The 25,047-nt window shown below is 42.3% G+C and overlaps 2 protein-coding genes across 2 annotated transcripts in view; one reads left to right on the top strand and one right to left on the bottom strand.

Moving 5' to 3' along the window:
- Positions 1-4,699, top strand: part of lipca (lipase, hepatic a) — an 8,886-nt gene extending 4,187 nt beyond the window's left edge. The window contains exons 5-8 of the mRNA XM_008300452.1: positions 1,093-1,338; positions 2,669-2,783; positions 3,214-3,432; positions 4,053-4,699. Coding sequence (XP_008298674.1) covers positions 1,093-1,338; positions 2,669-2,783; positions 3,214-3,432; positions 4,053-4,170 — 698 coding nt within the window. The 3' untranslated portion in view covers positions 4,171-4,699. The remainder of the gene's footprint in view (positions 1-1,092; positions 1,339-2,668; positions 2,784-3,213; positions 3,433-4,052) is intronic.
- A 771-nt stretch (positions 4,700-5,470) lies between these two features.
- Positions 5,471-25,047, bottom strand: part of adam10a (ADAM metallopeptidase domain 10a) — a 33,880-nt gene continuing 14,303 nt past the window's right edge. The window contains exons 3-16 of the mRNA XM_008300445.1: positions 23,734-23,852; positions 21,938-22,096; positions 18,480-18,580; positions 17,852-18,010; positions 15,874-15,966; positions 15,544-15,727; positions 11,643-11,806; positions 11,323-11,506; positions 11,078-11,228; positions 10,803-10,986; positions 10,584-10,695; positions 10,183-10,403; positions 9,912-10,038; positions 5,471-8,266 (exon numbers count right to left, since the gene is read on the bottom strand). Of these exons, the coding sequence (XP_008298667.1) occupies positions 8,160-8,266; positions 9,912-10,038; positions 10,183-10,403; positions 10,584-10,695; positions 10,803-10,986; positions 11,078-11,228; positions 11,323-11,506; positions 11,643-11,806; positions 15,544-15,727; positions 15,874-15,966; positions 17,852-18,010; positions 18,480-18,580; positions 21,938-22,096; positions 23,734-23,852 (2,065 nt within the window). The 3' untranslated portion in view covers positions 5,471-8,159. The remainder of the gene's footprint in view (positions 8,267-9,911; positions 10,039-10,182; positions 10,404-10,583; positions 10,696-10,802; positions 10,987-11,077; positions 11,229-11,322; positions 11,507-11,642; positions 11,807-15,543; positions 15,728-15,873; positions 15,967-17,851; positions 18,011-18,479; positions 18,581-21,937; positions 22,097-23,733; positions 23,853-25,047) is intronic.

Raw genomic sequence — 25,047 nt, forward strand, 5'->3', positions numbered from 1 at the left:
GTAACAAATCTAAACTTTTCATGTCATTATTCTGATTCTGAATCGACTTTTGATTCAAACACACATCCCTGAGTTACTCCAAAGTCACAGCTTGCTAATGTGCACCATGTAGCAGTCATAGATCTGCTTATGCTAAAGGAAGAAATGGTGTAAAGCTACATCTGAGGCAGGACAAGGTTGTTTTCATGTAAAAAAAGAAAGTCTAAATATGTGATTCTGATACACAGATAAGTTTAAGGCTTTCATCAATGACTGGAGAGGTGTTTTAATATTTCTAAATTTTACTGAAACAAAGAATGATTTAAAAAATCCAGATAAAACTTTTTAGGAACGCCAAAGCTCCTGTTGTGTTTTTAAGACTCACAGTTATGATTGTTCGTGGGATTAAAGGAGCCTTTGTTTAGGAGTCGGCCTTTTTCCTGCCTGAATAAACAGATTTCTGGCCATTTAGAGCTCATCTCCTATCAGAGCAGCTCGTTGTGCTGCTTAAAGGATTAGTGGTTTGCCTCTTTGTGTGCTCCATATCATAACATTTTTGTTCCTAATTGGTCTTGCCACCTCAAAACACTGGTTTAGAAAGCGTGTCTTGGGGCGCCAATTCATCTTGCGCTTGTTGACAGTTTCTCATTCTGTGTTCAAGCCGTATTTAATTCCCTCCAGTCCGACAGAAGTGGCTCTGGGACCGATGGTGCTTCTCAATCCAAAACACATCCGCATAATATGACAGTGAGAACCACATTAAAGCGTCTGTCATCGGCGGGAGTTAATTAGCAACATGTGCCATCCTCCACTCTGTCCATCCCTCTGAGCTGAGCTGCCTCCAGGCTACACCAGTCCTATGCAGAGGAAAAGGCCTCCAGAGCGGACCGGTGTCGGCCATAATGAGACACTGTTAGGAGATGTGACAGAGGAACGGGCTGATAGATGTCAGGATCGGGTGATAATGAAGTCAATCCACAAATAATGGTCAGACACTGTGATTAAGCTGCTCCGTGATCTGTTGAACCCCAGATCAAAGGAAGGAAAAAATAAATGGTTTTCATTGTATTTTAAATTTCCACCACCTTTTCTTTCTTTTTAAATTGCTTCTCATAGGTTTTGAGCAAACAGTGAAATGTGCTCACGAACGCTCCGTCCATCTGTTCATCGACTCCCTGCTGAATAAGGACAAGCAGAGCACGGCCTACAGGTGCAGCGACAACAACGCTTTTGTCAAAGGCGTCTGTCTGGACTGTCGAAAGAATCGCTGCAACACGCTGGGCTACGACATAAAGAAGGTCCGAACCGGCACCAGCAAGAGGCTCTACCTGAAAACGGGACCTCGGATGCCTTACAAACGTATGTTCAGTCCAGTCAAACAGCCTTAAGACACAGCTATGCATCTCTGGTCACTGTCTTTCTACAAACTAAACTCAGAGAAGGATTCACAATGTGAGGAAACATTTATATATTGAGTGTATTCTGTATTTACTGTCCTGCTGTCATTAATGCTCATCAGAGCACTAAATGAATATTATTCCATCAGGTCTAAATAGTTCAGAATAAAAGCAATATCTTCCTCTGATTGAGTGATATTTACTAAAGCTGTCTCAGGACCTGACAGAGGTTTATGTAAACTATAATAATAATAATAGAAAATGAATTTCTGTTTGGATTTATAGTAGAAGGACAAAAGGCTTTAGGGGTGGGTAGAAAAATTCAGAACATTTATAAAAACATGCAAACATTGTTGGATTTTCATGAGATTTAAGAAATAATAATAATAATTTTTAAAAAAAGAACTCACTCCTGACTTAACCCCAACACACCAGACCTGCAAAATAACCAATAAAACATATAAAATAACCAAGACTTTTACTAAAATGTTGTTCCTAAAGTCAGTTTTGGGCTATTTGTGTTTCAGTTTTATTCTACTTTATAGTGAAACATTGGATTTTTACCCCACTAGATTTATTAGATTGCTTTAGTTACTTCACAGATGCAGGTTTAAAATACAAAATAAGCATTATGATGCATTATTATGGGTTTAAAAAGGGAAATTTGTGAGCTCAGGTCATTGAACTCAGCTTAACATTCATCAGCTGCAGCGAACAAAAAGTACATCATTCTAAAATGATTTTACTTTTGGTATTTTAAATATATTTTTGACGCTTAAGTACATTTTAATGTGTGATTGGTATGTTTCTACAGTCAGATGGTGCTGTTTTTTAGAGTTTTTTTAAACTTAGATTAAACATCTGAGTGTTATTTGGGGAACAGTGAGATGGATGGGCTGAAAACACACACACACACAAAATCTAATTTTAAAAAAGCTATAACTGTAAAAAGGGTTTTGGGTGTGAAATGCACAATCAATGCAATATTCATGGACTCAATTATGTGTTTTTTTCTGTTTTTTTTCCCCAACAAATATTGTACAGTGTGTATTTAAAATATAAGTTAGTACGTCTGTGAATTCAAAGTGACTCTGTTTGTATTATAATCTGATAAACTAAATGTGTTCAGGGGCCTTCGGTTGGCTCTCAGTATCAGCTCTCATCAAAACTCACATTACATCCACTTTATAATAATCCTTTACATCAGATTGACGACGTGAACAGAAAGCTGCTGGACGGCTTTTCTGTCATCATCTCACCTCCTCGTTCTGTGTCTGGCGTCTCCTCCACAGTCTATCATTACCAGTTCAGGATCCAGTTCATCAATCAGATGGAGAGCATTGATCCCACCCTGACCATCGCCCTCACTGGAACAAAGGAGGAGAGTGGAGACGTCACCATCACCTTGTGAGTAGCCCCGTACCACCACCACCACCACCACCACCCCCCCATCAGGCTCACATCGCCTCCACGCCTCTCGGTCGCATGCAATATGCAGCTGGGCTCTCCGCTCTATAAAGAAAGAAAGAAAGCAAGTTGAGCAGAGCAGCTGACACACATGGAAACAACTCGAGCTGCTGCATGAAAGAAAACTATAAATGGGGCCGATGGAATAAATAATTTAAACAAGACACCATTCCCCGACAACTGTGTTATCCTTCATATTCTGTGTATCAAAGAGCCTCGGGCGAGCAGAGGGAAGCTCATCTGCTGTCCTGCTTTGGTTCATCGCAACAGCAGGTTGTTGCTTTGGAATGAGACAAAGCCTTCTGAGGTTTCTTTGCAATAACTTGTTTTGTTTTTTTTTTTTCCCCTCTGTTTTTAAACTCTCCAAAAGCAACGACGAGATTTCAGGAAACACGACCTTCACCTTCCTCATCACGCTGGACAAAGACTTGGGAGACCTGATGCTGCTCAAGCTGCACTGGGAGGGATCGGCCCTGTGGAAGAATGTGTGGAACCGGGTGCAGACCATCATTCCTTGGGGCGGCCAGGAGGCCAAACCGCTGCTGACTATGGGCAAAATCAGCGTCAAGGCAGGCGAGACGCAGGAGAGGTAAAGCTTGTTGTTCCAAGAGTTCAAGTCTCACGAGTTACCGACGACTTGAGGTGTTAAAAGAAGTCAAAATGCACAAATCCTACACGACATGTCATCCCGTATTCCAACACACATTGTTAGCTTTTTGGCCAAATTCATCGAGCGCTGTGATTAAAAAGCATCAAACACAAGCAACACCACATTCATCTTTTTAAATAGATGCAGTTTGACACTTTAAAGATGTGGGATTGTAAAAAAAAAAAAAACACATGAAGGAAAAATGAAGTATAGAGTACCACAGAATGGAAGTAGTCAAGTGCAGTGAAAGTACTTTAAAGTTGTTCGAGTAAAGCAATGTACTGCAAGGCAGGAGGGACATAAGCAGCTCAGTCAAAGTAGAGCATTATTATAGATTATTATTGCTACATGAATATTATTAAATACATTAAAGGTCCCATATTGTAAACTTTTCTGCTGATGTGTTGCTCCCACCAGATGTAATAACATCTTGCAGTTTCCCACTACAGACAGCAGGTCCACGTCTCCACCTTCACAGTCTGTTAACACCATCTAGTGGAGGATTCACACAATCTGAATCCTGTGTTTCTTGTCAACAACCTCATCTCTGTTTTTTTCAGGACGTCTTTTTGTGCCATGTCTAACGACGGACAGCACTTGGAAGTGTCTGAAGACAAAGTGTTTGTGCGCTGTAAAGAAGACTTACCGAAGCAGCGCAGGAGGAAGCACAACTTGTGAGAAATCTGTCCGACAGACTGAAGATCTCTGATGAAACATCTGGAAGGTCACAAGAATTCTCACAGCTCCCGGTGAGGCTGTGCAGGTTTAGGGAAGGATAATTAGAAATCATTAATTGCCTGAAAGATGCCCTTAATAGGAGAATTGAATCCTGGGAAAAAAATGAAGCTGTTTACAATTTACAGAAATGTGTCTGATTATGTGATGAAATTATTCATAAGTTATGTTTTGCACATGAATGTTCTCAGCAGAGCGACACGGTGCCGTTTGAAGCACCAGCCCAGGTTCAGGTGGTTCTGAGTGTTTAAACAGCTGAAACTCAAATAGTAAGGCAACGAAAACAAAGTCTAAAGTTCCCCTCGATAACACTGATTCCAAAAGGATGCTTCTTTTTTGTTTTTTTAAATGTGTGTCAAATGATCACTGCCGGCCTTTTAGAACCTAAATTACTACTGTCAGTAACATCATGTAAATCCACGTCTTGATCTCGTGCCAGAGCAATAAACACACACTGTTCTTTTCTATTCTACGCTCTGGTTTGAGTTTGTTTTCCTGAGGTTCATATGTTTCTCATATTTCATCCATCCATCCATACACTGCTTAATCCTCACTAGGGTCATGGGGGGCTGGAGTCTATCCCAGCTGACTCAGGGTGAAGGCAGGTTCACCTGGACAGGTAACCAGTCTATCACAGGGCCACACTTAGAGACAGACAACCAAGCACACTCACATTCACACCTACGGACAATTTACAATCACCAATTAACCTCAACATGTTTCTGGACTGTGTGGGAGGAAGCCGGAGAACCCGGAGAGAACCCACGCTGCACGGGGAGAACATGGAGACTCCACGTAGAAGATCCCGGGTGTCCTCACCGGGACACGAACCAGCGACCTTCTAGCTGCGAGGCGACGATGCTAACCATATGCAGCCCATATCTCATACTGACAAAATGATTCAGGCCTAAAACATTCAAACACTGTGGCTGAATGAAGGTGTAGCTGTCAGGTTCTGTCGGCCACCGTCTGAACTGTACGAGTGAATCAGGAAGAGACACCAAATAGGAGCAGGTATTTAGTAGGTAGTGGCTCCAGGGGGCAGACAGTTAGAGAGGGAATCAGGAAAAAGCTCATGTCTGACCATCCTGTTCTGAAGCAGTGGAGACAACAGCGCCACACTCTGGCCAAAAGCGTCCTCAACACGACTGTGAAACCTTTCACGCTGCGACGAGAACGATTTATAATCACACAATCACAAAACCAACCTCTGCTGCTGTACGGACAAACGGTAAAACCAACACTTGATCAATTCTGGTTTATTAATGCATTTCAAGTAGTTCAAAAGAAATTATATTTTTGCACAATACCTTTGCAAATATAATAAAATTTTCAAAGTAAGCAGAATGGAGAAACAAACAAACAAACAAATACAAACAAAAAAAGACACTGTATAAAACAAAAGAGACATGAAATCAGACAGTAGTACAGAATCTAGAACATTTTGGATTCTCTGTTTACATCACTGTTCAGTGCACATTTTCTCAACATCAAAGCAACACATGTGAACGAAAGAACAAAAATTCCCAGAGTATGAACCCCCATCACCCAGTATTACCCCCATTATCGTATAATGTCAACAAGTAAAAGAACGACTCAGCAAAGCATCTCTCTCTCTCACACACACACACACACACACACACATAAAAGCTGTAAAATTTGATAATGAAAAATATACTTTAAGCGCTGACCCAAGAAAAAGCACGACCAGTAGCACCAACAAAAGACAAAATCAGTAAAAGGAGCGACGGCATTTTTCACTGCTCAGAAACTCTGCAAGCAGCACACGGACACGAGTAACTACGATGTCATGAACACGCAAATGAATTTTCCCCATGTACCCATTCAGGAGAACACATAGAAGGCATTTCTCTGCGAAGAGGCCGACTGTGGAGCCCCCGTGATACTCTGCATAGAATCTATCTGATCAATAATGCACCAGCCTTGCACAACAACTCTGTTTGTAAGTTGTTCCCTCCGAAAATAAAGGTAAGAAACTACAGATATACATTTCTATATTTCGCTAGCAACTCAACCTGCAGTCTCATCCATCTGTCAGTGACGTTAGCTTTCATCTACCGTGGCTGAGAACCGCACAAGTTAAGCCAAATTAGGGCCAGGCAGGAATATAGCTTCAAAAAGAAAATGACAAAGAATTCTTTTTAAAAAAAAGCTGGAAACCATTTGTTGGATATAATAATCTAAATATGCCTCTCTCTCTCTTTTTTCTTGTTGTTGTTGGGTGATATAGTTTATTACATATTGCCATGCCCTAAGCCACATCAGACAAACTGCCACCTCATGCAATACTCCAGCCTTGGTAAATATCACTGACATAACAACTTCTGTCAACGCTGCTGCTCTGAGTAGGCACATTTTTTTTTACGCAATTACACGAACCAAGAGGGTGAACAGGGGCAACGAAGCCTCCTTGAGAAAACCCATGTCAGTAGGAGGAAAAAAAGAACAGTAGTGGATGGCTGACGCATGGTGATTGTTCGCTCAGATAAACAGCTCTGTTAGCAGCAGCAGCAAAGCAACAGTAAAATTAGAATCTCTAGTTTCCCCCCAAAGTGATTCAGCTCCTCCACACGTGTAACAAATAACCTGAACTGCGATTAAAACCGATAAAAGCAGAATCCACAATCATATTTCAACCACACAGGCTCCTTAACCGGCTACAGAGGTCTGGATGATCTGACCGACGGGGGGTTGATTTTTCTTTTAAGAACAAGGTGGATACATCACATGGAGTGGAAACGCAGGACGCCTGTTTTTCTGTTAATTATCTAAGCTTCTTTGTCTGCACAGTTTTAACACATTCTTTTTTTTCATTCTGAATGTAAAGACACACGTAGCACAAAGTGGTTTCACAAATTGTCACAGATTCGAGCCAAAGCGACGAGTTAGGAGGGAAAAAAATAAACAGCAATGACAGAATAAAAGTGTGATACAATCAGGTTATAAAAAAGCTATTTTCTCACTGTGTGTTTCAGGCAGCGCATACTATATACCTTTATGTAAACTGCAAAGTCGTTTCACAACAAGAAATAAATCAAATGAATCCCGCAGCAGTCGACACTATATTCTTATTAGGCTCACGTGTCTACATTCTGTTCGTATACAAGCCGACCCGGGCGGCTCGACCCGTCTGGACAGGCGTCAGGAGGGACTGTACCCTGAATACGCATGCAGCCGTCTTCTACTCTTGTTTGCTGTTGTTTTATTGATCCTGAGAAAGTGAATTAAAACAGTAAATAATCTTCATTACACAGAAAATCTATTTCAATTGAAAGAAAAAAAACAAACACTACTGTACACACGGAAAGAACATGTATGCCGTAGAAATGGAAAAAAAAAAAAAAAGAAGCTTCAGTTGTTGATTTAAAACAATCTCATCACATTGGCAAAAAAAACAAGCTTTCTTTCAACGTCTGGATGCTGTTTTTGATTGGCAGCGAAAAACTCGTGTGACTTGCAGTCCCGCTATTGTGCTGATGATGGCAGCATTTAGGAGAGGACGGGCAGGAAAGGAAAAGGAAAGAAAAGTTGCACAGATGGAGGACAGAGGAAGGCGAACGAAGCTGCTTCTCTCCTCCTCCTCCACTCTGATGAAAAAGCATTCAGAGGAAAACGGTAAGATTAAGACCACATAACAAAGATCAGTGAATTTCTTCCCCCCCCGTCCCTCCCTGGAAAAAATCATTTGTTTCCTATAAAAGCTATGTGAACCACTGCTGATCTGGCTCTCGGAGCAGAGGTGCTGAGTGAGTTTGTTAGACCCCCCAAAACACTTTGGGCTTTGTCCATTAAAAGTTGTTTCAGTTGCAAGTTCTTTGAATTTTGCAGTATGTGGTAAAGGTAACTCTTTGGAGTGAAGCGCTCCCACTGTAGGCACTAAGAAGAACCAAGGCAAAGAGCGGAGCAGCGTCTCAGCGTCTCATCTGTCCCATCTGATAGTTCTCTCTGTTCTGGCGGTGGTGGCGCTGGCCCTGGGACTGTTGGTTTGCATGCTGTTGTCGTCTCCTTTTCAGCGTACCTGCACGATATTGAGATCTTGGTAAGTTTCAACAAAACACAATGAATGCTACAAACTAAAGATGCTCACGTGTTTACCCACAACATGTAAAAACATGATCAAATATGATGATTAAACAATTGAAGAGTTCATGTGCAAAAACAGATAACTCCATTTTTGTAGATTTTCAGGAAACTTTTTTCGTTGTTGTTGATTGCTTGAGATCATATCAATCAAACTGAAGCTGAGTGGATTTGAATCAGTATTCTGGTAGAGAAATCGTACGTTTTCTTTCTCTTGGATGAGAGGTACGTTCCACCTCTCATCCAAGAGGCTTCATCACTTCTGACTGACTAGTTGGGAGTTCCAGATATCCGTAAGGAGCCATTAACACTTGAGTTTTGGTTTCAATTGTTGCTCCTCCCCCTCGTTATGTGAGTCGTTAGTGCTCCTCCTGCCACAATGTGGTTCGTTAGGGTCTGTTGTGGTTAGGTGTTAATGAGGTTTCATCTTCCTGGGGAGACATGTTAGCACTGAATTGTAAACCGGTGAGAGGTGATGCCTCAGACCTCCACCTCTGCTGAGGGATGGTCTTTCCAGTTAGATGGCTTCTTTCACCCCTCTCTCAAACCATCTGTCCTCTCTGGCCAAAATCTGTACGTTGTTGTCTTCTAATGAGTGTCCTTTGTCCTTGAGATGCAGCTGGACTGCTGAGTCCTGTCCTGAGGAGCTGCTCTTCTGTGCTTGTGGAGCGGTTGTTTTGTCTCCCTGATGTACAGATCATGGCATTCCTCGCTGCACTGGACTGTGTACACCACGTTGCTTTGTTTGTGTCTCAGTGTCTTGTCCTTAGGGTGAACCGGTTCTGTTCACAAGACACCGAGACACAAACAAACAAAGCAACATGGTGTACGCAGTCCAGTGCAGCGAGGAATTCCATGACCTGGATGACTGAGAACCTTCACAGATATTTGACTCAGTAGAAATGACAAGAATAGAGATAACTTGACTGATATTGTCTCAGGTAGACGATGGAAAAGTGGGTTTTCTGAAGGTTTGTGAAGATGGAGTTCTCTGTTTTTGCAAATGAAGTCTTTGAGATTCTCTTTTAGTAAATCATTAATAAAATCAAGCCCATCAGGTTGTTGTTTCTGTCTGTCACGTCTTTAGATCAGGAGCTACATGCACAGCTTATGTCCATCATCTCTGGACTGTTTTCAGGTGTCAGTTTGTCTGAGGTAAATGATGTATGTAAGCACATTAAACAAGCTCTTCAATTGTTTTAACATCTCTCTAGTCATGCATATTTGTTTTCCTTTTTCGCTTTAAGCTGCACTCAAGTATCTGAATACTGTGTTTGCATGAGAATAAACATGTAAATAAAAACATCCCTTCAGTAGTATGCAACATAATGCATCCTCACTGTTCTGTTAGCATGCATTAGGAGGCAGTATAGTCAAAAACAGCACTGCTGCACAGAAGGTATCTTTGTGTGTTACTGCTAGCCACGGCTGTGCTGCTTCCACAGAGGTGCAGGACTTTATATTGCAGTGAGAAACAAGCCCACAGTTAATAAAAATGTTGCAGGAGCAAGAACACAGTAAGATACAGCCTGGGCTTCAAAGGGTTAACGTACTTTTGGAGGGCATTGTTTAATGTACCGTACCTGGCAGTGGCTTTGGTGGAGGAAGTTTGGGGTTGCTGCTGGGGGTGTGGACACTGCAGATCTTGATGAAACCAGCCATGAGCATTATAAGAGCAATGCCCATCAACAGCACTGCCCACCAGTGGTGCTGAAGAACAGCGAATATAGCAAAGGACATTTAAACACAGGTGAGAAACACTGTAAAAGCACTTCCTACATGGATTCATTTAAAGATGTTTATCGTTGGCTAAACCAGAGACTTGTTTCACATATTCTATGCTGGGACACTCACCACTATCCACTCTGCAATGTTCTCATAGAGTTCTGCATTAAAGATGGCTTTCTTTAGCCGTGCCAGAGGCCCGTCGGCGTCCACCAGGCGACACCTCATGAAGACATCACAGTATCCCTTAAAGTCGTTGCAGGGTGAGCCAGGCTGCAGCGTGGTCACCCTCTTGTTGAAGAATTTCTCCCATTTCTCTGATCCTGTGCTGCTACAGGTGCTGGGGTTCACTGATGGGAGGAGGGAAAGAAAAGACCCCTGAAATACTGACAGTAACTTTCAAGATCTGCTCCCACGGACAGAAGTAAAAGCAAAACGTGACACTAATAGGCAGTTACATCAGATGATCTTAGGTAAGGATTACTTCTGCATATTTTTATCCTTGAACAGAATAACAGCACATTACTCACTTTTCTCCATGCAGCACACATGGCACAGCTCAGCTGCCTCATCCTTGCCATCTTGGCTGGCGCAGGTGCACACCTCCAGTTTATATTTCTCACAAATGGAACCAGAGCAGACCTAGCAGGCGACAGGAAAAAATGTTTCAGATCTTTACCTAAAATACAAACGCACACGATGATCACACCAGACATGAAACAGCTCGAGGGTGATAAACATGTGCATACTCCATTGAGGCAAACTTGTGTTTCTGCGTGACAAGACGTGTAGTTTTGCTTTGGCTCTGAGGTAGGACACAAAGCAGTAGCTCCATTGCATCGGCCCTCCTGGGCACACTCGGACTCCGCTCTGCATCGGTCATTAGCGCCCTTGAAAGTGCACTCTCGTGTGCAACATGGTCCTTGGCTGGGGCTGAGTAGAAAGAACCACAGATATGCATTCAAAAGTTACACAGATGCTCATAACAGCAAAAAAAATACATCACTACTGTCAAAAGTCTGACCTGCAGATTTTGCCTGGCTGAAGTTTGCACTTTCTGCCCTCTGCTTCATTGGCGCTGTAGCAGCAGGAGTCCGTACACTGATCGCTGTAGCCGCAGTCGCACTCCTCTCCAGCTTCCACCAGTCCGTTGCCACAGATGGGCTGGCCAGATTCTGTACACACAAACCCAACCCAGTGAAAACAGAATCTCTCTCTCACATACAAAGGGGAGCAGCACGTATGAGATGTCAATGTGGGGGAATTTACCAACAAAGCATTCGTCTCTCTTCTTCTGCAGGACGGCGGTTATGTTGCGGATGCTGCAGATGGAGAACTTGTTGTTGTTGAGTTTGTCCCCTGATGTGGCTCTGGCGTACATAATGTAGTTTCCCTGTTCCTTCTTGTCCTGCAACTTAGACTCTCCGGGGGTGCATTCGATCCCAGAGTCGTGCTGTAAAACAGTAGCCGAGTAAAGGAGACAAGGAGGCAAAGACGGTTGAGAGAAAGCTCCACGTGTTGCGCTGCACAGCTTGGCTAGACAAAGCAGATCACAGGCAAAGGGCAGAGTTTTAAATCGGGGTACTTACGGGAGAGCCAAAGTTGTGCCCAACCTCATGAGCAAAAGTGATGTGCGACACCTTGGGAGGGACGTGGGAGGCGTAGTTCTGCACAGTGATGATACCAGTGTTCAGAGACTTCCTCTTTCCATCAGAGTACAGCTTGCTCTTCTCACAGATGCCCCCAGAGCTTCCTGTGGTCGGAGTGTAAAAAAACAAGAGTGGAAAGAATTATCGTATTATTTAAATACAAGTTTTCAACGAGAAGGTTGTCTGTATTTCAACAAGTGAATCCACTGTTGCACACTGAAATAAAACAAGATGAATTGGTTTTGATCAAAAGCATGTTTATTTATCCGTGAGGCACGAGCGTGTTAAAAACTGGAGCAATAAACTGAACCCTGCAGCCAGGTTTCTATAACAGGTTCAGCTCAAACACAAAGCAGGAAGAGACGCAACTCTGATAAGATAAAAGATCATAAACCCCACACAATGTTTCCTAAGTGAAAGAAAACCGTTGATATCCAGTATAAACACCTTCCTATGGCTGTATGAACATACAGTGGAGCAGCAGAGCATTCAGAACCCTACACTTTTTGCACGCTTAATGTTGTTGTAGATTTATTTTAAATGCATGTAAATCATTAATGAATCAAAGATGACGCCATGAGAGAAACATCTGTGATAACATTGTGCTATAACAGATCATGGCACGGGTATAAAAACCACTAATAAAGTCTTGAGTGCAGCCAGAGGCGCTTCAGGGAGGTGACCAAGAACCTAACGGTCACTCTAACAGAGCACTGCAAGCCCTCTACATAGATGGGAGGAGATAGTGGAAGGACGACAGCCACAGCAGCGCCGGATCAAGCTCGTCTTTATGGTAGAGCGGCGAGATAAAAGCCAGTCCTGAGTAAAAGTTATACGATAACCCACTTAGCACTCAGAGTGGGCTGTCTTATGTCTCACGTCTAACTCTAACCTGCTAAGCTCTGGTCTGTTGAGACAAAAATGCAACTCTCTGACCAGAAATCCAAGAATTAGGTCTGGCCAGCCACTAAAATTATACCAACTGTAAAGCATGGCGGTGGCAGCATCATGCTACTGGGGTGCTGGTCTGAAACGAGGGAGGTACATAAAGAAAACCTGCTCGGGAACTGAACCATTCAGCATCACAACGAATGATATGGAGCCGCATGAGTGCAAAAGGTGTTTAAGAAATGACACTCGGAGATGGTATCATGAACACCCGTTGATAAACAAAAATACTGGCTGACAAAATGACTCATAGGCTGCAGAAACTTGGCAGAACAGGACTAAACCAGCATGATAATGATCTAAAGCACACTGCCAGCATCATGAAAATCAACAGTTTCTAAAGAAAGACAAAGTGAAACTCAGACCTGGCCAAGTGTGTCGGGAATATTCAAAAGAAGAGCAGTTAAAAATAGTCTCTAAATTCTACAACAGCCTCATAAGAACAGTAAAACATCTTTTTAGAGCCTCCATGCCAAAGAGGACTGAACCTCTGATCTAAAATACAGTTGGACATACAAAGCATTTTTGAGAAATCTTGAATTATTTGAATTGTAAGTGATACTGCACAAGGGTGTACTCACTTCTGTTGTATACTGTACATTGTGCACAAAGGTGTCTACCGTACACCATTTTAAAAACTGGATGCATATTAGAATGACTTTGAAAGCTATGTGATAAATTAGGAGTCGTATCGGAAAAACAATTAAATAAAATGTTAAATGTAACATCACAAATCATCTAAGGGGCATTCTGGTTGCTTATAGGACTGAAGCATGTTCTCTGAATTTAGCTTTTCTGTACTTTAAATCTTCAACCTTTGTTGCACCACAGACCAGTTTGAAGCAAGAACATTTTCTACGGACCGGTCATAACAAAACATTTCTATTTTTTTCTATTTAAAAGTTTCATAAACGAATAAAGTTATTTGCTAAATATGTGTTTGTTTTTTCTTCTTTTCTTTCTTCTTCTTCTTCTTTCTCTCCCACTTTTCAGAGAAGCTCTCCGTTTCTTTCATTAATTTCGGCGGCGGTTAGACTGACGGCTTCGTTTAACGGCCGGGCATAAAAACTGACAGTCAAATGCAGGAAACCATCACAGACGGAAGTGACGGGAAGACGAGCTAGTCATCTTTCAAAATGAAAACCCTGCAGACTCCGCTGGAGATAAAAAATAAACCAATAAAACATTTTTATTGTTTCTGTGTGGCCCGGTACCGGTCCACGGCCCGGCGGTTGGGGACCGCTGCTTTAAATGATAAAAAAGTAATCAAATATCCAAAATGCCAGAAACGAAATTAACTTGAAAACGCACCACAAAACACTGAAAACCACTTGCAATCACTCTCAGTAATAAGCATGTCTGCAGTGCTGCTGCTTTTCCCATAATCCATAAATCCAGTCATTAGGAGGCAGCTTCAGCCGCACAGAAACATGAGACCCAAGCACTTCAAGCAATAAACAAAGTGTCCATTATGTGTAAGTATACGCATGGCTACACATTTTATGACGAGCATTTTTTTCAGGTTGTTTACTGTTACACAAACATATGTGTGTTTACGTCGCGCCTCCACTGAATCCACGCACGTCAACAGCTGCTCGCTTCAAATGAGACATGTATGAAACGTGCCCAAAACCGTTTGCTCCAGGCTGCCTTTGTTCAAACACTGACCGCACACCTCATTGCAACCCATCTTTTCTCCATCTCTTACACTCAATCGATTCTTTCAGCTTACAGCTTTGCTAATTTGCCAGTATTGACTGTCTGGGTTTGTTGTTGTATTCTTCATGTCGAGATGGTAGCTGAGCTTATTCAAAGGGAGAAGGGCCGACCACAAGCATCATTCATAAACGTAAGGAAAAAGACAGTTCATGGCAGATTTCTGTGTGAAGGACACAGCGTGAATCTTGACTCCTACTATTTACGTTACGAGATAAGATATTTCTTTTATATACTTACTTACAACAGCAATGCCTTTGTCACGTATACAAATACTCAAAAATACAATATTTATTCACATAAATGGCTCTATGTGTAGATCATCACATTGTTTATCATATTAAATTAATCAGAATATGTCCAGTTAACATATTGCAGGCTTCAGATACAGCCAATAATGCCTAGAACAACATTTCAGAAAGCCACATCTTTACCTTACTTGGCATTAGCAGCTCATCTGACATGGCCGCTGCATTTATCAAGACTCCGTTTCCACCACTTACTAAAAGGTAAGCAGGTTATTATTCTAATGAAGTTAAGTTGCTTCTTCTAGGTTGGCAGACAAACTGACAATAATGTCTGTGTTGATATATACGTTGCTCTGCAAGCAAAGATTTCATGTCTTGGATTTATTTAAGATAATGCTGAAGATTAAACAAACAAAAAAGAACAAAACTGGTTGATGTTGGCCTTTAACTTTGACTAGAACTTGCTAGACTCTGAGTTAAAGCCTTTACTTCAGTGTTGATAGATCAACCGAGTGATCCTGACGAACACAGGCAGCGAGGAAATGAAGACACAACATGCTGACAAGACACAAGTTGACAGCTTTAAAATGCATTCGATTGCCCTTTGACTAACTTAGTATTGTGTGTGAGTGTGTGAGGCGTATCACGACCTACTGGGGTTAATTGGGACAGTCCTATCTCAGATTTGTTCTTTATTTCGAGGACCAACAGAGCAATGATAGCAGGGACGCCGGGTTATCAAACCGAATCTGCTTCTTCTGCTCACCACAGCAATTCTGCCAGTGATGCTGAGATCTGGGATCCCAAACTAAACTGATCTCCACTTTTTAAAAAAACAGATGAAGTAATAGGATTAATCTAAAAAAAAACATGTAGTATTCAGTGCAGGAATTTGCTACCAAGGCTCTGTGTGTGTGTTTGGTACCGACCTGAAGGAGCTCCGACCCAAGCCAAGCCGAGAACGCCATCGTCAAAGTCCCTGTCAGTGAAGACGTAGGCCAGGCAGTAGTCATCGTGGTTCTGCTCAGAGTTCAGCTCCAAAAACTTCTCCACTCCGATGTTGCTGAAGCGAAAAGGATTGCTCTTTTCCCTTTCATCATCGGTGGTATTTATCTGAAAGAGAGTTGAACAAGTACATGGAGCATGCGAGGAAGAAAATACACTTTTACAGGAAACTCAGTTGATCAACAGACTTCTCCAATAAAAATATTAGCTGGATGATCTCCTTCAGGTCAGATGTTACATAACCTTCAACTCACCCTGATCCTTTTCACCATGAAGCTGATGTTTCGTATGCCCATGAAGTCTGTGGCCTGGTAAATGGAGTCGATCGCCTTCACATGACTGGAGATCTGTGGAGAATATTTGTTCGGGTAAGCAGCAAGACAAATACAGCCGTGGAAAACAAAACAACATATTAGAGCCAGTTTCTCTTGTTTCTGTTGCAATGAAGACCACATGCTTTTTTTTCCACATTCCTACGAAACACACAACTGCGTTACATTAAAGAGGAACCACTGACTTTGCACATCAAAGTTTGTTTACGGGTCTTAGGGAATACTATGTGAAAATAGTTGGAGAAAGATTTACATGAGTGATGAGTTTTGATGCTAAAGCTGAAGAATAAATGTTTAAAAAGGAGAAAAAGAAGCCTGGTGGTGCAGCAAAGTGAAGTTACTCAACCTCTGTAGCTCCTCCGCTCTGCATGAGGCTCAAGGCTACTTTTGCTGCTACTACTATAATATACCTGAATCTCTAACAAAACCGTCAGAGGTCTGGTTGCACAGTGGGTAGTTTCACACAGCCAGACCATTCTGCAGCACAGAATGCACCATCCTACTAAAGGGAAAGAAAAAAAAAAAGAAACTGGCTCGATTATATTTCTTTAAAGCAACCACAATCGTTTTGGGCAGAGCCTAAGCCAAGAACGCAGATGTCTCCAGAAAAATGGTGATGAAGGAATTGTTTTGGTAGAACACTTGCACACACTGATGTGAATCCTCTCATTGAAATGATTAATTCAGTGAAAAAACGAAGGCCTGCCTCACTTCATGATCTAGATCAGGGGTCAGCAACCTTAAACACTCAAACAGCCATTTGGACCCGTTTCCCAAAAAAAAGAAAACACCAGGAGCCACAAAAGCCTTTTGACGCTGGGTTGAAGGTTACTTTCAAACAAAATACTCAATGTCAATTTCAGTCCTCCTCGTATTTATAAAATAAAAAGCCGAATTTAAGTTATCCACCTGCAGCAAAGTAAAAATGACATCTGGTTGTCCTGCTGACTGCAGCTGGGACTGCTGACCAGACTCCTGACCGCCTGTGAGCGCTTTGGGACGGAAGGAGCTTGTTTCCACATCAGAGTCTCCAAAACACCAAAGAAGTCTCCAATAACACCAGAAAGAGTCGCTAGATTTGTCTCTAGTCGCTTTTGACAAAAAGAAAGTAGCCAAGAGGTTTTGGAAAATCACCAGATTTAGCGAGAAAGTCACCAAGTCGGCAACACTGCGTGTACCAGCGGGTGTCACACATCAGCGGATGTGACACATATTTTGAACGACAAAAAGTTAAACACGTTTTATTTCAATGTCATAAGATCACCACAATCTTTAAATTTAGAATTACATTATAAAAACTAACAAACTAAAATAAAATATATTTAAATTAAATGTTTATTATTTATTTTCCAAAGCTGAAAACAGTAACACAGAGAGAGCAGAAGAAAAGGAGACATCTATGTAAAATATGTGACCAATAGAAAACTTGTGCAAACATCTGGTGAGTCAGACAACACTGTGGGTAGTGATGACCTGGTTTTGTGAAGCAAGAAGAATGCACGTAATAATGACTGTGATATCTGTAGTTTCTCTGAATTAATTTTGACACTTGTTAAGTCTGACAGTTTTATAGGAGTTCATCCGTTTGTTTTCTGCTGTTTAACCAGAGTCAGGTTGCAGTGGCAGCATTATAGAAAAGCTGTCCAGATGTTCCTCTTCCCAGAAGTTTCACCCAGTGTTCCAGCATGTGGTGGTTGTTCATTGACCAAACAGGCCTTTTTTAGCACTGAAAAAATGAGGGTAGGGTGCATTGCAAGCCAGGCAGCAGCCAAAAGGAAGGACAGAGGTGAGCTAACCCCTGGCAATGCAGACCAATGCTAATCAGCTAACCACACTTTGAAGTCCATTGTTTTTCACAGACTTAGGTGACGTTTCCATGCTGTATGTGTGTCTTCCATACCTGGGCAATGACGGCCTCTCTTGTGCCGTAGTATTTGAAGAAGAGGTGGTCGGTCTGGATGAAGAGCTGGCAGGTGTTTTTCTCCTTCCCTGCTGCCCTCTTCCTCCTCAGAATGACAGGACCATGGGAGCTGTCCTCTTCCAACACACTGTTCTGCCTCTGCACAGAAAAATATGGATGGTTAAGCATACCACAAGGAAAATAATCAATTCTGATGACATTAAGTCTATTTAATTATGATAATTCCCTCTTATTCTCAAGGCCCGATAGCGTTGCTCTGCAGTGTCGGGTGGATGAAGCCACTGTGTAGAATAATACTTTATGTTCTGATGATATGACGTGCTATCACTTTCATCCCACAACTCCTGGAAAAGAAGCTTACTGTACTTAAATAATACTGTTGCATTTTTAAAAGTTAAACAAGGTTCCTACACTGCTAAGAGTCAGGTTATAAACTGAGAGGTTCTACACCGAAAGTAAACACATGCTTTTACTGTTGGGGTAAGGTACGCTGGGAATGAAGACGAGATCTTTTAATCTCATGAGTCGCGTCCATCTGTGTGTTTAATTATGTGTGTGAAGGAGGGGGAGGGGGGTTTTGTTGTGATGCTGGCCGGCCGGCACTTACTTTTCCAGGCTCTTCTGCTCCTGACGTCTGGTACTTCCTCATCCTCTCGAACACTGAGTGGTCAGCACAGCCGCCCTCTGAGCCATACTTATGAGGATAATCTGGCAGATAGGGAGGAGATAAGGGAACGATTGTGAAGAGCTTATACCGCATCGTGGATCTGTTTAGAACCATGTGTGGCGGGCTGAAGGAGGTGAATCGGGGTGAGTCGGACGCAAGAGTAGCTGCATTAAATGAAAAGCTTGCGCGATGCAGCTTATCTCTCGCAAAAAATCGGTGTCATCTTCCTCTCTCATTTATATCTATCTTTCTTTCAACTTTCAATCTGAGCGGAGAAAAGACATCTACCCATGATCTGCCTCCACTAATTGAAAAAATTTGCATTTCTGTGCTGCCCAGACATTTTCCAATTTACCAAGAAATTCCAGTCAACAAACGCAATCAAAGTGTGTTTAAAGGGACAGCAAATCTGTGTTCTCACGTTAACCATAAACATTTCAACAACAATATATGAATCTGTGGCGAGGAAAACAAGATGGGATCATTCTTATACCACACAGCAACGACACAGCTGCCTCACCCACAAGGAATTGTGTTTGATTTCCGAGTTCACCCCTGAAAAAGCAGCCACACATAATGGGGGTAAAAACAAAGAGACTGATGACTGGTGATAACTAAAAGTGAAGGGCATTGCAGTCATATATTGTTTCAGTCAAGCAGCTGGTGCAACCCACTGCTATAAAATTATGCTTCAGCATTTACAGGAAGTTGTCGCTCATTGTGAAAGTAATTCGCCAAAATGTCAACTGGGAAGCAGTATTATGTCTTTGTGAGTCTAATGATGCTCAGGGGCTGAAAAATAGCTCGAGCAATAATAAAAAAAATAATAATCAGACAGTGTGATGGAGTTTTCTACTATTTTAAAGGGACTAATATGCAAAATGGGCTGCAAGGTGGATGAGTGGTTAGCATTGTTGCCTCACAGCAAGAAGGTCACCGGTTCGCGTCTCAGTGAGGACACACCTGCGTGGAGTCTCCATGTTCTCCCCGTGCAGTGTGGGTTCTCTCCGGGTTCTCCGGCTTCCTCCCACAGTCCAGAAACATGTTGAGGTTAATTGGTGATTCTAAATTGTCCGTAGGTGTGAATGTGAGTGTGCTTGGTTGTCTGTCTCTAAGTGTAGCCCTGTGATAGACTGGTTACCTGTCCAGGTGAACCTGCCTTCACCCTGAGTCAGCTGGGATAGACTCCAGCCCCCCGCGACTCTAGTGAGGATTAAGCGGTGTGTAGATAATGGATGGATGGATGGAATATGAAAAATGCACTTTGATAAACATTCTGACATCAGGGTAGAATACTCTGACTTCCTAAGGCCGTAAATCAATGTGTTTTGATCGTGTTGGTTTTACCCAAAGTGTTTTAAACCAAAGGGCCGCTTGCTTTTGAGCCGTTTGTGAAACTCCTGATTCTGTGAACAGTGATGCAGGAATTCAGCCTAGAACCATCATTGTCCATTCAGTAAAGCGATCAGCCCTGTGCTGGTGACTAAACGGACTGAACACACACTGAAACGACACATTCAACCTCTGACAATGTGTTTTTGATTTTTTTTTTCTGAGAAAGCGGTCTTTGTGCCCACAGTGAATGCTGTGTCATTCAACTGCTAATCAAAAGGCTTTTACATTTTGGGCCGGAGTAACAAAAAGTTGAGAGAAAAAAAGCTGAGAGTCAGAAGTGAGGACTCTTTAAACATCATCCCGCCACCATTTTCACTCACAGTAGCATCAGAGACTTTTAAAAAGCAAGATTTCACAATTCATTCAAGATATTATGGGCGACAGAAAGACGTGAGCTGAATTTAAAACGTGGTTTTATTCTGAGGACTATGTGAGTACAGTTTATACCGTCAGTACGCTCTGTACAGATTTACTGCTGTCTGTTGAAATACCACCTAATGGATGCACCTTTCAGCTCCTGGTTTTAATATCGTTTTAGTATTATATAACAGTGCTCACGCTGCGTCTTCTTTTGTTTTTACAACTTAACGCAGGAATGTTCGCGAGGACCACTTGCAAGCTCCTCATCGTCTCCACACTGATGTGCATGAAGGACAGCATCAAAATTATGTGAAATATCGCCTAAAATATTATGGTGCATTTTAGAAAACACTCACACAACCCTGTAAAGCCCCCGCCCACTCCTCTCCTACTCAGCAATGATTAGTAGGAAAGTGTTGTTGACATGAAAACACGCCAAATCAGAGCTGACTGTAGCGGTAACAGGTAAGGATGACGGCCAGATCTATGAAAACATGACACACGCTGGATAACAAACACACAAATCTAAATGTTAAGTTTATTAGCGGTGGTAAGAAGTCCGACAGTCTTCTGTGTGGGTTTCATTTTTCCTGCCTTTCACCTGAAACCTTCTGTTCCAAAGCCTCCAACCAGCTGCTTCTCCCTCATTACTGACAGGCTGGCGTGCTCCTGCTGTGCACCCGTGACTTCAGCGTTTCACGGTTCACTCTTAGCGCATCTAAATTGGTGTTTTCACTCCAAGCAAATCTGCAAGCCAGTTTCAGATACATTTGCTAAAATTTCTGTCTGCATTGCAAAAGAATGCAACCGTCCGTGGTCGGGCATGTGTGTGTGCTGGTGCGTTCCAGAGAACTGACCGGCAGGAGGGAGTGCAGTGAGGATCAGGCGGCCCAAAGGTAGGGCAGGGTTCATATCAGACTCCCTGCCTTCTCTGCTAAATGCAACGCTCTGGGCTGGAATCATGAGTCTCAAGTTACTGAACAGCGTTTTGACTCATGCAGTGTTTGCTTCATTGTGTCTGCCCACAGCCACAGCTCGCTTGAAATCTACAAATTACCTCCAGATATTTTTCCAGTTCTTGAAGGAAAAGACTGGGAAACTTGCTGTCTCCTGACTCTGAATCTGAATCGTGTAGTAGCCTAATCATAGCAAGAATGTATTCCTACGCTCTATCTGGCTCCAGTCCTTCTTGCAGTATTAATACTGACCACCTTGCCAATGGTCCAGAACCCCGAGCCAAATCCTGCTGCTGCCAGTCTGTCAACCGTAACCTTTTCATAGATCTTGTCAGGCTAGTCTGTGAACCGCTTAGTCTTCAGCCTCACACTGCAATCGTATTCCTCATAATACTAGAGCAAAGTCTGCCTTTAAGTTTATCAATTCCATATAGTAACAGTATCAAAATGTGATTCCTTAAATGTCGTCATCTTTAGCCGGTACGCATCTATGACGGTGCATTTCAAAAGCTGCCTGTACAAACTGCTGGCGCTACTACTACGTGTCCAACAAGCTGCGTGTATGAGTCATCTATAAAGCCTTGTAAATCAAAGCCTCTCCCTCCCATATCAGCTTCCTGTATGCAGTTGATATTGATTTAAACGTAGCTGCCTAACAGCACATTCCACAAAAACAAGTGTACTTACTGATGTCATCCTCGTGGTAGATGACAGAGTGGAAGGGAGCGTTCTTGTCCTGCAGGTACCTCTCCGAGGGTTCCACATAGTACGTTCCCTGGTGGGTTTTAATGAAGCCCTCGAAGCGTCCGTCCACCACAGAGCCATGGGTCAGCGTGCCTTTTTCTCCTAAAACACAGGAGAGGAGGAGGGTGAGCAGAGGCAGACAAAAATAAATGGCACAGTCTTTGTGTACAGAGAAAGATATTTTCAATGGAAGCACTAAACATGCAGTGAAAAGCTTCTGGTCTGAACAGTCGAGCAGATCAATACCTACCACCTTCATATACCTTCACCTTCACTTATATTGCTCTATTTTTACTTATATGTTGCCCTTGTTTTATTGTATTTATTATTTATGAGGTTTTTTCTTTAAAAAAAACGGGACCTGAGGAGTAATTTCGTACCACAAACATGTGAATGTGAGCTGGCATGACAAATAAAGCTCCTTGAATCCTCGAACAGTGGTTTGCATATTATATAATAACTCTGGTCTTGTTTGCCACATTCTGATCATAAGCACACGTGGGGTGTCAGATTCAGATTCAGATTTGTTTTACTGTCATTGTAACGAGTAAAACGAAACGTAAGGTGCAGGCCTTCCCGTGCAAAAAACAAAAATATAAAAACTTTATAAAACAATAAAAACTTTGTAAAACACTATATACAATATAAAAGAAATATATATACACAACACAAGCAAAAAGAACAGAGTGGATATTGGGCAGAGGCAGTGGAGTTGTATATTTATAGTATATTACATATTATTGTGACAGGGAGGCATTTATTGTCCTCACAGCAGTAGGAAAAAAAAAGCTGTTCATCAGTCTATTAGTCCTGGTTCTGATGGCCCTGCACCGTCTGCCCGACGGCAGCAGCTCTAGCAGGAAGTGTCCCGGGTGGTAGGAGTCCTTCAGGATGGTGTTGGCTCTCCTGAGGCAGTAAGAGCCATGAAGGTCCTCCAGTGTGGGCAGAGGGCACCCAGTCACCTTCTCAGCCATTTTGGTGACCCTCTGGAGGGCTTTTCTGTTTGCCACTGTGCAGCTGGCAAACCACGTACAGAGGCAGAAGGTGAGGATGCTCTCCATGGTGGAGCGGTAAAGAGACACAAGCAGTCTCTGGCTGATGTTGTTCTTCCTGACGATTCTCAGGAAGTGGAGTCTTTTTTGTGCCTTCTTTACCAACCGTGTGTCTCTCATTTTGAACAACATATTGTGTATTTGAAACTTAAGGGTCAAAACATTTGTGAGGATTTAATATTTTACAACTCAAGATTTGCGTCAATATGTTTTTACAAATTGGAAAATTTCTGAGCAAATATTAAAGATACTTATGTACAGTATACATCCCATCAAGGTTTTACTAACTTCTTTAATGCATCAGCTCATGTACCGCTCTAAACGAGTAACTAAAATACAAGTGTCTGTTTTCCTTCTCTTTGATTCGCACACATTGATCAGAGCAGAATAAACAGCCTTGTTTTTTACTCATGTTTGACTGAACTCAGCTGGAGACGGGCAGCAGGAAGCTGTCCAGGAAGGAAGGGGAATGAGAGTCAAAGAAAGAGCTGGATAAAAGGGGAAAAGCGAGTCCTGCTTTTATGTACGGCTGTGATGTGTCGAACGCTCTGCAAAAAGGAGAACTCAGCTGCTTTCTCACACAGACAAGTCACTCAAGAGATAATGTGAAGATGATAAAAAGAGAAGAGACGATGCAGATTTTTAACTGAAATCTTGGTCCTGGTGTGTGGAAACAGCTGTGCTTACCAAAGATGTCTCCGCTGTAAATATGTGACGTATCGAAGGGCGTCTCCTCCCCCGATACCTCGATGATGAGATCTGGAGAAAATAAAGTTGTATCCCTTTTCAGCCGCAGGTTAAAATATCTAAAAAAAAAAAAGAAGAACAGGAGACGATGCACAGTTAGAATAAGAGCGTTAAACACCAAGTTGTGCTGTGACACAGTTACACGTGGGCAATGCAAAATGCACTTCTGCTGACAGTTTCACACTCGGATTCTCAAAGCTGCCGCTGCAAATGTCATGCTCTCACCAGACTCTCAGCATAAAGCAGCACACACACAATGGAAAGCTGAGACAGCAGACAGAATGTAAAAGAGGAAGTAGCATCGTTTAATTATTGTTACTGAGCTCCACCACTCTGCTGCTTAGTGCTCAGCGAGTTAGAAGAATTACGACATGAGGAAAACCACGCACGACAATTCTGTAATAGTGGCATTTTTCTGTGTCCTCCCGTCGGTATGAGAGCGAAGTCAAAGACAAAAAGCATCACATGAGGTGCACATGAGCCACGAGCCTTTCAGGAACCTGAGGCCATGTAGTGCGAACATCAGAGGAATGCTTCATCTTAACAGAAATCCCTTTAGTAAATCACATGGTTTGGTCTCAAGGTGTGGAACTTCCTCCAGATGGCTCAGCTGATTCACTCATTGGTGCGTCATAGTGAACCTTTCATGTATTGTACAATTTGGCTTTGTTATATTTACACAATCTGCAACAAGGCAAGAAAATAATAACTCTCCATGACTCGACATTGTAGTTCAAATTTATCTAAACTTTACTCTGTTAAAGTGATTTTTAAGTAATCCATGGTTGACTCCTTGTGTAAAATCCCAAGTCTTTTTGTAGACAGTGAGTAATCTTGCAGAGACCAGGCATTGTCGGGAAGAACACACTGATGTACTTCATCCTCCCAGAATGTAACTGACGTTATAGCATCTATGCGAGTGCTTTCAGGACAAAAGCTAATTTCTACTCTGCAGGAATGAGTGCATGAAAACATTCAGAGAGACAAAGGCATGAATATGGTGAGAGGCATATTGTGTTTGGGAAATTGTATTGGCAGAGTAGACGGCAAATAAGGTGTCTGAAGGGTCAGACACAGACCAGGATTTCCGTCTCCAGGATGATTCTTTGACCTCCACTCAGCTTTTCCTCCATCATGTCTGCTCTCGCTTCACACATCCCTCTTTGTTATTGCTGTAATTATTACCGTTTATTTGTCCACTGGTTTCAAAGACGCAGATGATTATTAATGAAGCAGATTACTGTGGAGGAGTAG

Source organism: Stegastes partitus, unplaced genomic scaffold (genome assembly GCF_000690725.1).
Source record: "Stegastes partitus isolate 25-593 unplaced genomic scaffold, Stegastes_partitus-1.0.2 Scaffold1542, whole genome shotgun sequence".
NCBI classification, from domain to species: domain Eukaryota; kingdom Metazoa; phylum Chordata; class Actinopteri; family Pomacentridae; genus Stegastes; species Stegastes partitus.